Source organism: Agelaius phoeniceus, chromosome 2, assembly GCF_051311805.1.
Source record: "Agelaius phoeniceus isolate bAgePho1 chromosome 2, bAgePho1.hap1, whole genome shotgun sequence".
NCBI lineage: Eukaryota > Metazoa > Chordata > Aves > Passeriformes > Icteridae > Agelaius > Agelaius phoeniceus.
Genome location: NC_135266.1, coordinates 5293813 through 5309389, shown reverse-complemented (window position 1 = coordinate 5309389; position 15577 = coordinate 5293813). Strand labels below are relative to the sequence as shown.

Below are 15577 nucleotides of genomic sequence, written 5' to 3'. Positions count from 1 at the left end.
TTGATTAAAATTAGATAAGAATTTCAAAACAAGCAAATTTGCTGTTAGACTGAAAATCTCCTACACCACTGGAAGTCTAATACAATACAGGATATTGAAATGGCAAAAGGACAATTTGCATTTTGGGATAGTTTAGCAGAGAGGAAATACACATCATCTAAATTTTTAGACTTACTAGCAAGGCACATGCATCTGCCACCATGAGCATGTAAAACACATTGTTCCAACCAGAAGGAGAAATAAGGCCAGCCAGGAGAGGCCCCAAAGCTGCACCTGAAATACAATATTGGCATTTTATTTTGGTATTTTATATTACATACTGCCAGAACTGTGCAATGTAAGACTCACTGAACTGAAATGCAGTTATTCTGAATTAGAGTATCCATTTTTCCACCTAGTTAACTCAGTATTAAACCTGATGTATTAAAAAGTCCCAGTAAGTGCAAAAACATTACTGGTACAGATGGGGAGCTGGAGGAGTTAGATGTGTGATAAACATCTGCCTTTGGCTCAACAACATGCTCATCCTGTATTAAGCTGAATTTTACTCCGTTTTCCCTTCCACATGGAGGGCATAAATAAAATATCCCTGATCCCAGGACAGCCCAGTGCCATCTCCTTTTGCTGTCTGTGCCCAGTTGATGCTTTGAGAGGCTGCCTGGACAGAGGCTAGACAGTATCAAAGGAATAAAGCAGGGATTTATTAAAAGGCCTTCAAAGGATACACCTTGGGCAGTACAAGAGCCTGGCTGGGGCTACACCTAAGATGGCCATGAGTTTTCACACTTTTATGTTTTGGTCCATTTCCATGTTGGGGTTAATTGTCCAATTACAGCTCCAGGTTATGCAGTCCCATCCTCCCAGATTGCTCTCATCAGTTCCCTGTTGTTTGCACTTTTTGGGCCTGAACCTGCAACAGTGTCCTTGGTTCTGGGGCTGGAAAAGGATTGTTTTATCTAATTAAACTGCAAAGAGAACTTGCTAACACTTTATATGAAGTTCAGAGTTCTGTACTAATGCAGTACATAACCTGGAAAATATGAAAGCTAAAACTTAAGGCATCACAGTGATCCCCCCCTGTGGTGGTGTTTGAGGGTCCCCAGGATGAGAGAAGAGATGAGAACCTTGACTCCATGTTTCAGAAGGCTGATTTATTATTTTATGATATTCTATTATATTAAAAGAAAATGATATACCAAAACTACACTAAAGAAGGAGAAAGGAGACATCAGAAGGCTAGCAAGGAGTGAGAATAAAATCTTGTGACTGACCAGAGAGTCTTGACACAGCTGGACCATGATTGGTCATCAAGGAAAAGCAATTCACATGGAACCAATCAAAGTGCACCTGTTGGGAAGCACCCTCCAAACCACATTCTAAGCAATCAGATAATCATTGTTTACATTTCGTTTCTGAGGCCTCTCAGCCTCTCAGGAGAAAGTTCCTGGCAAAGGGATTTTTCAGAAAATACATCAGTGACACCCCCCTTCCTCCCCCCTCAGCTGTGGGACCACTGGAGGTTTCACGTGAAGTTTGTGCTATTCCCCATTTCCAAAACTGTTCTGAGCCCTGGCCAAATGTGACCTGAAGAGCCCAGTTTTTTGGAAATGCTTTGTTGTAAGCTGTCAGAGCTGGGGCAGGTGGCCCTGGCTTACCCACAGATCCTGTCCCGTCGATGATGGCCGTCACCGTGGACAAGGCCCTTGCGTTCCCCTTCAGGCTCTTGTGGGTACCCTGGGGGGACAGAGATGGCTCAGCCCCACGCTGAGCTGAGCCCTGATAACAGCACCCATCTCCCACCCCTCCCATGGGCTCTGTGCTGGGGAGATGCCTCAAGGCCAAGGATGAAGTGGGCATTGCCTGGGGTCACCTTGCCAACACCTCCAGGCCAAGGGCAGGGCTCCAGAGGATGCCTGGAGATTTCTGCCCTGCTCCTTGTCCTGTATTTAAAACATCCCTGCATTTAAGACAATAAGAGGACTTTTGTCTCTTGCTTGGTGCCCTAAGGAACCAACACATTACAAAACAAACTTCCAAAGTCTCCCTGCTGAGCAATGTTGGTGTTTTCACATGGTATTTGTGACTTGGCTGACCTGATCTTGCTGGAAGTGCTGGCAGCTTAAGTACCTGGACTTTTTATTTTCACACACCTTTACTTGTGTTAAGGTCTGTGCCAGATAGAACTTTCTGGTGGGAATTAAATCACCAGCTCATGTCTCACACAGCTACAGCTCCCCTAATCATTTAAAAATGCAAAATATAAACGGGGCCAAGGCACCTGCACAGAGGCCAGGCTTTGCATGCAAGCCTTCAGACTCACTCTGGGCTGTCACCCACAGTTTTGTGAGTGGTCAAGAATAATTTAGAAGCCTCTCAAAAGCATGGCACTCACACTAAAACACAAATTCTAAAGCAAATCTCAGTGGCTGAGTTTAGCATTTCCTTTTTCCATCTCCTTACTCCTTTGCTTTGGGCCAATGCAGCCCCTTCCCTGGTGACCCTGCAGAAGTCAAAGGGCTCTCCTGGAGGCCAAATGTCACAGGGAAAGCCAAACTCACCAAGTCAGCAGAGACAGCAGTGGTGATCAGGGCATAAGGGCCATTCACCAGGGCACCACTGATAAGCAGCATCACTGTTCCAAGTTAAAAAAAAAAAAAAAAGAAGAAGAAAATGTGAGTTGTATTGTATTTGCAGGGTGCCCCAGGGCAGGAATGATGAATCTGACTCCATGTTCTCAGAAGGCTAATTTATTATTTTATGATACCATATTATATTAAAAAATACTAAACTAACTATACTGAAGAATACAGAAAAGATACAGAAGAATGCTAAAAAGATAATAATGAAAATTGGTGACTCTCTCCAGAGTCTCAACACAGCTTGGCCCTGATTGGCCAAAGAGTGAAAACAACTCACAGCAGAATCCAATGAAACAATCACCTGTGGGTAAACAATTTCCAAACACATTCCACATGAGCAAAACAGAAGAGAAGCAAATGAGATAAGAATTGTTTTCCTTTTTCTCTGAGGCTTCTCAGCTTCCCAGGAGAAAAATCCTGGGCAAAGGGATTTTTCAGAGAATGTGAATGCCACAGAGTTGAATAAGAAACTGTTCACCATAAAAACAGGGGACAGCACAGCCCATGGCTCCCAAATGGTTTAATCCTTCCCTGGCTCCCCTGACCCAAAATTGGGAAAGAAAGAAAGAAAACCAGCATCCCTTCCTCTCTCTTTTCAGCGCTCACTCCATGATGTGAATTCTCAAATGTACCAGCAGATGGGGCTGAGACAAAAGGCACTTCCCAGGGTCTTTAGTGATCCTGGGAGGCCACAGAAAGGGGAATATTTGCCCAAACTGCCATGAGGGCAGGGGGTGCTCACAAGATACACCCACAAGTCCCTTCTCTCCTTGTAGAGCAGCAGAGGACCCTGAAAGTGAAGGAGCCCTTCAGGCAGGTGAGACAGCACTGCCTCCCTCCTGCTTCCATTTCTGGTTTGAGGGCACACACACAAAGCCACAGGTGAATTCTGCCTACTCAAGTGAAGTTAATGCTGCTGTCAAAAGCACTACAGGCAATATTTAAACATCTCTGACATTTGACACAAGGGATATAAAAAAGCCTGTGCTGACACAACAAGCTCCAGGAAGACTAATGATATTAATTAGATCTGTTCTCTTGTCATCTCTTACTGATTTTCTATCTTCCTACTTCAACCTGTAAAAAGCCTACAAGACCAAATTTAAGAATTTTATTCCATACTTGCTCCTCTAAGGAAAAGATAAAATAGAAAACAAAAGATAAAATAGAAAAAGCATCAAAGTTCATAGAAAGCTAGGCAGAATAATTTAAAAATACTCACCTACAGTAGCCTCAAGGCCCATTTTACTGACTGCAGAGAACATGTAGAGCTGGGAAGAGAATAAACAAGCACTCAGAATACCAACATATGGACTAATCCTGGGTTCCCCATTTGCCCCATGTTAACTACAAGATATTTTAATTGGCATTACATGAAAGTTCCAGGTTTTACTAAACCCTTTCAGGCCACAGTAGAAGGACTGTTTGATTGGACACAGAAGGGAGATAAGGGGTAGAATCCCATTCCTCTATGTCTTTTAAGAAAGAAGAGTGTTATGAGACCACTCAATTTTAAATCTCCAATTGCAGCTTTAACACAGCACAGAATACAACTCATTAAAAACATCAAATAAAAATGTCTCTCTCATGTCAATCTGCTAGTTTTCCAACAATTACAGCTCAGAAATTTTAGCCTACAATTCTGGCTAACAACTAAACATCAGATTTTACAAGAGAGTGAAACTTTTCATACAGAAGACTTGTTTAGTAAACAAGCTTGTTAAGCCCCAATATCTGTACTTGCTCAACTTTTCATGCCAGTTTTTAATCTGGCCTGGACTCTTTAGATCCAGGCTGGGAGATGCTGCCTGCAGAACTGTCCAGGGAATGGTGTCACAGCTGTGGGACAGGGGCAGGCTCTTACTGTGGGTGCTGCAAGCAGCAACATCATTCCACAGGTTGATGCTCTCTTCTCCAGCCTGTCTGAAATCAGACCTGCCAAGATCCCACCTGAAAGAACACACAGGTGTGAGGAATACATTCAGGGTGTGTTTTGCACAAAAGACATAACTTTAATTTAGTTAAACAGAACCCATTGGTTTTTGCTGCATAGTTACACAATTCATACAGCAACATCCTCATGAACCCAACCACTTTTGACCTGAAGACAACAGAACCAGAAATTGTTTCTCCTTATTATTTATTTCAAATATCCAAGGCAAAAAGCCCTTTACCAGGTGCCACATGGCCCTGCTGCTGGAGTTCTGGTATTCACTCACTGGTCTCACATGCAAGAGAAAACATGGTTCTCTGCAGCCAGGCAAACAAACTAAATTGTCTGCATTGGCATTTAAATTTATTCAGTGGTCACCCTGAAAATGATACAGGAATAGCCTAGTCATTATTATTATTATTATGATCTCCCAATTTTATGACATACATCTATATAAAGCATCAAGGAAAAAACAAACCAAAACACCTGGGGAAATTAACCACTAATCTTAAGTTAGATTGAGAAAAAGAAGTATTTTGCTAGGTGGTGACCAGGACTTATGGGCCAGAGCTGATGGAGATGAAAGATTCCATATTTTGTCTATTCTGATCTGTACTGGACAGCAGCACTGGCTGTGAAGGTATTTTACTAGATTTTCACTTTTCAACTCTCAGCTCAGCACCTTTACTGCTGCTCTCCTACAGTACAAATAATGAATATGAGCTATAAAATATGTAAGCTGCGTACACCAGAGCCTTTCCTGAACTGGTGTGATCAGGAGTGAAATAACATTAAAACTTACCAAAGATCCCACCCACATCAAACAGCGTAGAAAGGTCCCCAGCTCTTTTGGCATCAAGATGCTCTGGTGAGAGAAGCAAAACATTTGTCTCATTTCTGGACTACAAGACATGGAAATCTCAGCAGTCTTGTAATGCCAGGGCAAAGGCATCTTACACCAGAACTCTTCATTCAGATAATCCACAATAAGGTGATGTTGTGTAAAAGAAATAAGAACAGAAGTAGGTATTCAGCAATACAGACTTTTGAATGCAATTGCTCTCACTGGAAGAGACATTTTACCACTTTTATGATCACAGAATTATAGAATTGGGTTGGAAGGGATATTCAAAGGTCATCCAGTCCAACCCCTCTGCTATGAGCAGGGACATGTTCAATGAGATCAGGGCTCCATCCAGCCTGAGCTGGAATGTTCCCAGGGATGGGCATCCACAGGTTCTATGGTAGCCTGTTGTAGCATTTCAGCACCCTCACTGCAAAAGATTTCTTCTTTATATCTAGTCTAAATCTCTCCCCTTTTAGTCTAAAATCATTACCCTTCTTCTATCACAACAGACCTTGCTAAGAAGTTTGTCCATCTTGCACTCTAAAAGTGTAAAAAGATCAAAACTGCAGTACTGGACAGATAAAGAAACCCATTTACATTATTTTGTGTATGTTTTAATAGGACACTTCAGTCTTAAATATTGTTAGAAAGTAAAACTTTTTGATTTGTTTGCAAGAGCCAAAGAGACAGCATTTATGCCTGGAATTACTGAATTACAGAGACTTCTGCTTGTTTTGAAAATGCCCTCTCATAGCACTGAATTCATTAACCTGCTTGGTGACTTACAACTCCCCTGCTACTGCAGCAGAAAAAAGCCTCTTTCAGAAGCAGTAATGTTTATTTTCTTATTTATTCCAAGCTCCTATTTGCAGAGACTCTGCAGCCATAATCCAGCACCCCTTTCCTGTAATACTCACCCACATTTGTGATGTAGAGGGGAAGCCAGAAGAGGAAAGTGTAGCTCACCAGCTTTGCAAACAGGAGACAAAGGGAGAACTCCACAACTCCCTGAGAGAACAATGAAAACAGGGAGTTAGTATCTTAGAGCTATTTGCTTTCACAGACCATTATGAAAATGGTTTCTAGCAAGCATTTAGGCTTTTCTTTTTCTCTCATGAATTCCCAAGAGGCATTTTTTCCCTGAGAGCACAAAGCTTGTACTCTGAGCAGGCTGTGGTATTTTACTTACATGTTTCCTTTCAATTGTACTGAACTGCCTGAAGAGAGAACACTAAAATGGTACTGAATAACCTGAGCAGAGAACACAGAAATGAAGGGGAAGGATTTTACACTGTTTGGGAACACCTGCATCACTTATTTCCCTTAAGTAAAGTTGTTCTACAGCATTATAGCAGGTTTGGAGTGTGTTCCAGAGAAACTGGCACATTTCTGTGCTCTTTATCTCCTTCCTTCAGATGGGTTCAAGATTTTTCCCTTATTGTTCAGCTCTGTAAAAAGCCTGTAAGCCAGTGTAACATAGTTCAGACCAGAATGTGGTAAGAGCACATCACAGACTGAGCAATGACCTGTTAAAGCTCTAACTTGCTCCATCCTCATTCCTGCTGAGCACATAAAAGTGCATTTACTGCACAGAGCTGCAGCTAAACTACCCCATCTTTATTCCCTTCACCATCTGATAACTTCTTGTTTGAAAGCAGATTTCCTTAATCCCTGGTATGGAGGGCTGCAGTTACCCTGAGGAACAGCACACACACTCCACATGCAGCTGTGACCCTTCCCAACACCAGGCAGGACAAATCCCACAGGGTTTCAGAGATCCCAGGTGGCAGCAGCAGCAATTTGTCACCCACTACTTCCACTCTGCTACAGGAAAAACAGTAGAGGACCAGACTGAACATGAGGAGAAGATGCAGGAATACAGTGGTTGGGTGCAGGATTTTTTTTTACTCTACACATGGTCCAAATCAATCTGCAAATAATCCTAATTCTGCATTCAGGCTTCAGTTCAAGAGGAAAATCAAAAATGACAGGTTCTGACCTTGAGGAAACTTCCTTTCCTTTACCAGCAGTCCAAATGTTTGGGCTGCCTGAAACTTCTCAGACAAGAGATTTTAAGATTTAAGTTTTTTAAAACAATGCTGAGGAATGTAAAAAGGGAAGCCATAAAAGGAAGTTCTGACACACAGAAGTGCTTATGGACTCAGTTTGCTATTCCACCTTTAACAAGTACATGCCATTAGGTTCAGTCAACTTTCAGAACAGACTTTAGGACAGAATAAACAATTTCAGTCAGAAGGGACCTACAGCAAGCACCCTGTCCCACTGCTGGACCCCTTCAGGGCTGACACAAGGTGAAGCACACTGATAAAGTCATTATCCAAATGCCCCTTGAACATTCTCAGAGAGAGATCAGCAGCTCTCCCTCCACCTCCCCTCCTCAGGAAGCTGCAGGGACAGTGAGGTCCCTTCTCAGCCTCCTTTCCTCCTAATTAATCAAGCCCAAAGCCCCTGCATTTCAAGAGTGTGATATCAAGTTAATACCCACTACTGTCCTGTCACTGACATATTTTCTGAAAAATCCCTTTCTTCTCCTGGGAAGCTGGGAAGCTTCAGCTTCTCCATGTTTTGCTGCTTTGGAATGTGATTTGGAGAATTGTTTACCCAGCATCTGAATTGTTTTTTATTAATGACCAATCACAGCCAGCTGTGTCGAGGCTGTGAGCAGTCACAGGTTTTTATTATTTATTCCTTTCTAGCTTTCTGATGTCTCCTTTCTCTTTCTTTAGTATAGCTTTAATATATCATTTTCTTTTAATATAATATATATCATAAGATAATAAATCAGCCTTCTGAAACATGGAGTCAAGATTCTCATCTCTTCCCTCATCCTGGGGACTCTCAAACACCACCACAGTGTCCCACCCAGAACTTCATGGAAACATGGATTCTGAGGCAAAACTTCATTGTGAAGAGGAGCAGCACAGGCACTCACAGGTATCCTGAGGGCCCCAAGGAAGCTGATGGCTGATGTCCCATGCCTTCCTTCCCCAGTGGCCACGCTGCTGTTCTCACTGTCACTGAGCAAATGCTGCATCTCTGCATCCTGCAACAGGTAAAGAGAGAGAAGAGAACAAAAACAAAGTATGTATCAAGAAATCACACAGCTCCAAAATGATTTTTAGAAACAAGTACCTAATTTGGCATAGCTTTTAAAAATGACAGTTTTTAAAAAGTGACAGCTTTTAAAAATGTCTTGGTGTGGATAGCCAGAGTATACAGAGAGAGTAGAGACTATATTCAGAATATCAGGTGGTATCTGTGTGCAAACACTCCAGAATAGAATCAAGTTTCTGTTCTATTGAAAAACAATTTCAAGTTGCAAAACCCCCACATATTAAGAATACATTCCATGGAATAAAACAGTTTCAATCTTCCCTCACCTCACCACATAAATGTGGTCTAATTAAAGCTGACAAGCTACTGAGTCCTACAACACTGTGTAAAAGGAATTTCTACAAGGATACATTTCTGTATAAAATCATGTATTATCTTCTTTCTGTACAAATACTAAGCCAGTTTTTCAGGCTCTGTAACACCATCTTACTGACTGATCTAAGTACAGGCCATCTTTCCATGAGTTATGGACAGTGAGTGCTTTCTGTTAAGCAATCACTTTTTTTTTTTTTTTTTCAAATATGTTCCATTTGAGCATTGCAATCCCCAAAATATAAAAGCCTGGAGTTCACCAGCACTGCCCAAGTTGTGAATTCTCAGTTCTTTTCTAGTACTAGGAAGGATTTTATTTCAAGAACTCCACTGGCTGCTAAGAATACTTGTGGAGCAAGTTACCACTGCACAAGAACAAGCCACCCCAGTGTAGCCAGGAGAGTTTATGTTATTTTTAATCCTCTACCAGACTGAAGTGAACTCTGAGAATAGAACTGGAAATTTACATCTTACAGCTGTACACAGAAAAAAACCCCCAAAAATCAGGTATAAATAGACCTCAGTACTTCTTTTCCAACTTGGAAAAAGGATGGGATGCAGCTATCCTCACTGTCACCTGCTTGCTGAGAGGCTTTACCAAGCTGTGCATTTCTCCTATTTATGTATTCCACACACTGTCTTCCTTCTCCTAATTCTTCAGCATCTGAACAAAGCCTCAGTGAAGAATTAAGCCTCAAATATATATTTGCCTGTAGGCTAGAAAGGATATAACAGCAGGCTGTTCCATTTCCAGTGCTTATTGCAAAGATGAAAACTTGGATTAATATTTGCTAAGCTGATGGGGAAAGAAAAAACCCATAAGTGCTGGAAAAATTCAATTCTGCTATTTTACACTCAGTGTTTCTAAATAAACTCAGTTTTTAAATAACATCATTTAGGAAAGGGCACCAGGGAACCATCTGGACACCTGAGCCCAGACACTCAGCATAGTTTTAGATGCCATGCAGCATCCAAATTTTAGATATGATTGTTAGATGGGATGCAGGAAATACAAGAGTCCAGTGTCTGGGCTCAGGTGATAAAGCATTAACCAAAAGACAGAAAAAAACATCTAGAGACCTTTGACATAGCCCTGCAGACCTATGTCATGGCCCAGGAGTCACTCCATCATCATAAAAATATTTCTCTTCTGAATTACTGGAGCAACTTCAAAACTTGAACTATTTTAACAGCACCAATTCAAACCATAAGCTATTAAAATTTTTTAAAACATGAGAGAGGAGAAAAAGAAGGAAAAAAAGAAGGGTTTAAGCAGTGAAGCTCCCCAGTGGATTCTAGATGGTGTCTGAGTATCTCCTGCACAATCAGCACAACAAACCCAGCCAGGACTGTCTGAGGCAATGCTGCTCATTTCTCAGACAAGCAGCTCTCAATCTGTTTTAGAGGAATGGGTAAATATTGAAGCAGAGGTGACCAAAGTCTAAATAACTTATTTAAACTCATGCTGGAAACTTTTGTCAATGATTTGGGGGTTTTTATGCTGCACAGAGCTAAAGGATAAATAAACCCAGCAGTTTGTGCTTGGCAGAGATGACTTGAACAGCTTTGCCCACTTGTCTAGAGCATGATTAGGCATATGGCACACTCTTGATCTCTGGGGAAGGATTCATTATCCCCCAGTTTTGTGTCATTTTTAAGAGGCCAAGCTAACACAAGCAGCAATGAAGGCACAGAGTTATTCAGGTCACGCAGCCAAAACCACATTCTGCTTTCAGTCACTGCAGATCCTGAGTATTTGCTTCCTTTTTACAGTAATTGCAGAGGTCAATGAAAACCCAGTAAAAGCTGCCATTCCAATGTGCTTGGAGACCAAGGCATAAATGCAGAACATCTGCTGTTTGTAGAGGCTCAAAAGCTGCCTGTGAAAATCAGCTCCAAATAACCCCTATGAAAAGGGGAAGATGTTCAGCTTGGCTCTGACAAGAACAACCCGTTCTTCTGTCACTGGCAGAAAATCAGGAAGCCCCAAAGAGCAACAAAGAAGGGGATTTAGTGATTTTATTATTTTTAAACCTTGTTGAGACTCTGTATTACAAGCATTCCCCAGCTGGCAGGGAAGAGAGAGAAGGGGGGATAGTCCCAGGATTGCCAGCAGTTCCCCCAGTTCATTGTCTGTGCTGTCCCTCTGTCCTGCTCCCAAGGGACACCAGACAGTGGGACAGGGGTGCAGGTTCCTCACCCTTGGCTGGCCAGACCCTTCACAGGGTGGCAGTAGCAGAGTTAAAAAGGAAATCTGTCTGCTGATTTGCTGATTTCTGTGGGTTTTTAGCTCTGTAATCATGATTTAGAATCACAGATTGGATGGGGCTGGAAAGGAATGGAAGATCATCCAATTCCCACCTCTTTCCACTATCCCAGGTTGCTCCAAGCCCCATCCAGCCTGGCTCTGGACAGTTCCAGGGATGGAACAGTCACAGCTTCTCACTTATTCCAGTGCTCCACCACCCTTTCTTCCATACATTTAAAAGAATTTCTCCTGTAAATTCCATCCTGTCTAAAGACACCTGCTGGTATTTTTACATCTCCCCTTACCTTCCAGCTGGTTGTGAAATAACACAAATGGGTTTTGTGCTGGAGACTGTTGTTGGGCAGCTCACACTAAAATAATAAACTCAGTACAGAGGGGGTTTAAGCTGTATTGAAGTGTTTCCTCAGCAAAAATTTCAAAACTTTTTCCTCAACACTGATTATTCCACCCTGTGAATGCTCATTATTATTCTATGGGCAAAGGATAAAGAGAACAGGAAGTTTCTATTTTCCTGGAAAAGTGTGAAAGAAGTTTAAAAAAAGTTATCCTCTCAGGATACAATGTGCCAAGTGTACTGAATACAGACACAAAATTTCAAATGGAAATTTTCAGTTCAAGTCCATCACAAGATAAAATGCTATTTTGTCCACAAAATGGGCAAGTCCAGAATTCATTTTCTAGTGAGAAATAGCAGCCCTTATGGTTATGAGTTTTAAGCAAGATTTTTGTGAATAATTGTGTATATTTAGAACTCTCCATTTCTACATATAATCTTGTTAGGTACAGACAGCTTTTGAAAGGAAAAGAGAGAGAAGTGAGACTGCAAGGATGGGACAAATATACATAATTTAAATATTTCAAGTGGGCTGCCTTTAAAGCACTTTGCAGTGCATTATTTTTGATGGAATTGTGTCAAGATCACAAAATAAAAAAGACCAATTGAGCAAGCAGTGCCATCTCAAACAGCTCAGTTTGCATTATTTATGGCAGCTAATGCTCAGTTCCCTCCTCTGAAGCTACATTTGTGTCTGAAGATGGAAGCAGATTTCAGCATCATAAAAAGAGGAATAATCTTTACAAACAGTAAATGTTTCATGTGAACCTTAAGAAGTCTTCTGTGCTATTTTACAGCAATATTTCCTATTTTACCTGAGGTTTGCCATTTTCCTTAGCATTTAAGGTTGGCATCTGGATTCTGCACCGAGAGGCACCGTTCAGGAAGGTTTTAGAACTCTGAAAAAAGAAAACAAAAAAACCTATTTTTTTTCATTTTTTCTGCTTTTTTTATCCTTTTTTTTTTATTATTATTTTTTAGGATTACATTATTGTAAATCATCTCTCTGGAACAAGTTGTTGTGCATTGTAACAGAAACATAACCCCAACTGGAGCATCTTTCATTTGATGACTGTGTGTTTTGAGATTTTCAAGTGCTTACAAAGACCTATGGCAATGGACATAAAATGCACTCACAAATTGATCTGAAGGCTTATTTCACACTGGTTTTATACAGAAGGAGCTGAATTCAGAGCACAGTCATGCCCCTCTCAACATCTTTAGCTGCTTTTTCCTCTACTGAACTTACTGACATTACAAATTCAGTTTTGCTTTAAGCAGATGATTCCAGCAGCAACTACAGAAGTTGATTTGTTTCATAAAAACCTTGATTTTTCACTCTCTTAATCCCTTTAAAAGAAAAGTTCATCCATTTAGCTTATATTCTCTAAGACTAAATTCTTTTAGCCCATAAATTCTTGTGTTCTTGTGGGCAGGAGTATTGATGAGGAGTCTGATCACTCCAGCAAGTTCCAGAAGAAAAAAATGACACAAAAATCTACATTTTAGGCACCTGATGGACTTACTTTCTATCCTCACTTATTAACAAGTACATTCCTGTGTTAGTTCACACCAAAATTCATTGGAAAACACCACTGGAATTCACTGGAAAACACCATTCGGAGATCTTTAGTCTAAAAAGATTTACCAGGGACACTCAGATTTGTCTGCTGAATTAAATATACAGCTCTAAAGTAGTCTTGCAGTCAGGTATGGACAACCTATTGCTAAGTCCAAAAGAAGCACTGTGAATTGCTCAGGGATGAGATGCTGAAGGGTCTAACCAACACTGGATGCCACAGTGAAAAATAAAAAAAATCAAGACAGAACAATAAAAAGCCCTACAAACTCTGCCCCTAATAACCCCCTCCTCAAGCTCACAAATAAAAAAGGAATGCAAATCCTGACTGAACATTCCAGCTCAAAATCAATCACTGATTTTTGTAAATAATTGTGTATATTTCGAACTTTCCATCTCCTGGGTAATTCTTCCCCCCCTGCCAAAAAAAATCAAGAGTGTGTATTTCAGTATTTTTTACACAAATTTCCCTTCATCAATCAAATCCTTCTAAGAAGAAAAAATACTTTTGAGGATAAACTGTGGCAATTCTGCAGCTCAGTACAGAGCTGAGGCACAAGCAGTTTTGGACATGCATTCTTTAAAATCAACCAACAACACTCGAGCCCCCAGGGTCTGATGAAACAGATTTTTAAGTTTTATCTTACAGAAAATCTGGCTCTTGTCAAAAATGTGATTTACAAGAATCCACGAGGAAGAAAATCCATTACCTAGAGACAAGTCATCTACATTTTTAATCAGCAGCTCAGCAGAGGAAAAATGAATGACTTTTTCATTTGACTGTCAAAAAATAAGATTTACTAGACTAAGGAGAAAATGTCTGGGGAAAAGGACTAGACTGAGAGGCTGCACATTTAATACTTAAACTTCTTCCTCCTTTCCAGGAGATAAAAATTGCAGCCTGGTAATTTTTAAATGCACAAGCACTTTGCAGCAGGAGTTTAAGGGAGGGAAGTTTTCTGGGAATGCAAAGTTGAGACAAAGGAAGTTCTTAGAGTACAAAGACAAGTTTGTATGAAAATGATGTAACTATGGGGGGAAAAAGGCACAGGGAGAAAATATGAGAAGCAATAAAACCAGTTCTAAATCACATTTCCCAAAGGGGGAAAAAAAAAGTCAAATCTCCTCTTAAACTTTCATAAAGGAAGTGCAGCAATTCTGAATAACACCCACTGACTTCTCACTTGCATTTGTCATAGGTACAGCCCTCCAGAAAGTCAAGATTAAGCCTCCAATGCCAGCATTTAGAAGCACTTTATTGACCTCAAGTATTTATCTGGAAACAAATGTCAGATGGGTAAATCAGAGCCAAGATGAATTCAGGCAAATGAAGCACAGCCCAGGAAACCAGAGAATAAAGAGAAAGAACCACACGCTCAAGGCTCTGTGCCTGACTCTCCATCTGTGGTTTTGGACAGCTCAATGAAATCTGATTACTCACCACTACAAACTCTGTGGAAATATTGGGCTCAGGACCATGCTGCAAATAAACATTAGATCAAATTCATCCAAGACTGGCATCACACAGAGAGGACTGTGATCTCTCAATCTTAATATAAACCCTTCCCTTGTGCTGAGCATTTATTTTAGAGCTGCTTAAATTTAACTGGCCTCATTCTTCCACAAGGAGATTTAGTTTTTAGTGCAGAGCTGCCTGCACCTACCCAGGACATCTGGCCAAAATTACCTGCCACAGCCTTAGGAGAAAAGCAAGTGTGTGTGTTTAATACCTCAAAAAAAAAAAAAATTCCTAACTATTTGCAAAAGCACAAAAGGTTGTTCAGGTTGAACAGAATGACTGAAAAAAAAAAAAAGGACAGCACGTATTTTACACCTGCTAAATTCCATTCCATCTCTTGTACAACACAGATCAAATATTTTTCCCTATTTTACTACATCAACCTCCCTTCAATTAGCACTCACTTCTCTTTACAGTCAGAAACTGTCATCACCACATCTACATCTGGACATCTTGAACTCCTACCTAATTAAATTCCTTAATTTCTAAGGCCACCTGTCTGTGGTGAACAGAAGCTGTGAGCCCCTTCCACGAGGTTTTAGAATCCTTGCAGACCACTCAGGAGTGAAGTCTTTGGGCAGTTCCAATGACATAAAGCTCCCCAGGACAAGGCAAATCTCAATCTGAGAAGGGTCCAAGGCAAGTGGGGAAGCCCTGTGGTAAACTCCTCCCAGATTTCCAGATGTGAAATGGAAATAGGGAAGGAAGAAGTGATGCCTTTTGCTCTGCAGAGTGAGGTTTCCAGGGAAACAGGAGGTCAAATTCATCCCACACAGTGAGAATGAGCCTGGGGCAGTGACCTTGCTGCTGCTCTAGTGAAGACTGAGTCAAATGCTCCTCCTTTTCTGCAAATGGGGGAAATTGCTCCTAAAATACTAAATTACTTGTTAAAAGTATCATGATAAGTAGATACTGCATGTCAGAATTTTCCACACCAGCTCACTGAGATACATGAGCAATATACTGTGAGGAGCTCTTTAGTTATGCTCTCTCCAGTTAAAGTGTATTTG

The 15577-nt window shown here is 40.9% G+C and overlaps 1 protein-coding gene across 8 annotated transcripts in view; it reads right to left on the bottom strand.

The window, feature by feature from the left end:
- The window catches only part of SLC37A1 (solute carrier family 37 member 1), a 124228-nt gene that overhangs the window by 92780 nt on the left and 15871 nt on the right, over positions 1-15577 (bottom strand). For all 8 annotated transcript variants that reach the window (XR_013179787.1, XM_077171244.1, XM_077171231.1 and 5 more), the window contains 9 exons: positions 12285-12368; positions 8373-8483; positions 6337-6427; positions 5375-5437; positions 4504-4589; positions 3862-3910; positions 2559-2632; positions 1656-1734; positions 176-273 (listed from right to left, as the gene is read on the bottom strand). Coding sequence is in view for 7 of the 8 variants with exons in the window: in XM_077171244.1 (XP_077027359.1) it covers positions 176-273; positions 1656-1734; positions 2559-2632; positions 3862-3910; positions 4504-4589; positions 5375-5437; positions 6337-6427; positions 8373-8483; positions 12285-12368 (735 nt within the window). In the remaining variant the exon portion in view is untranslated. The remainder of the gene's footprint in view (positions 1-175; positions 274-1655; positions 1735-2558; positions 2633-3861; positions 3911-4503; positions 4590-5374; positions 5438-6336; positions 6428-8372; positions 8484-12284; positions 12369-15577) is intronic.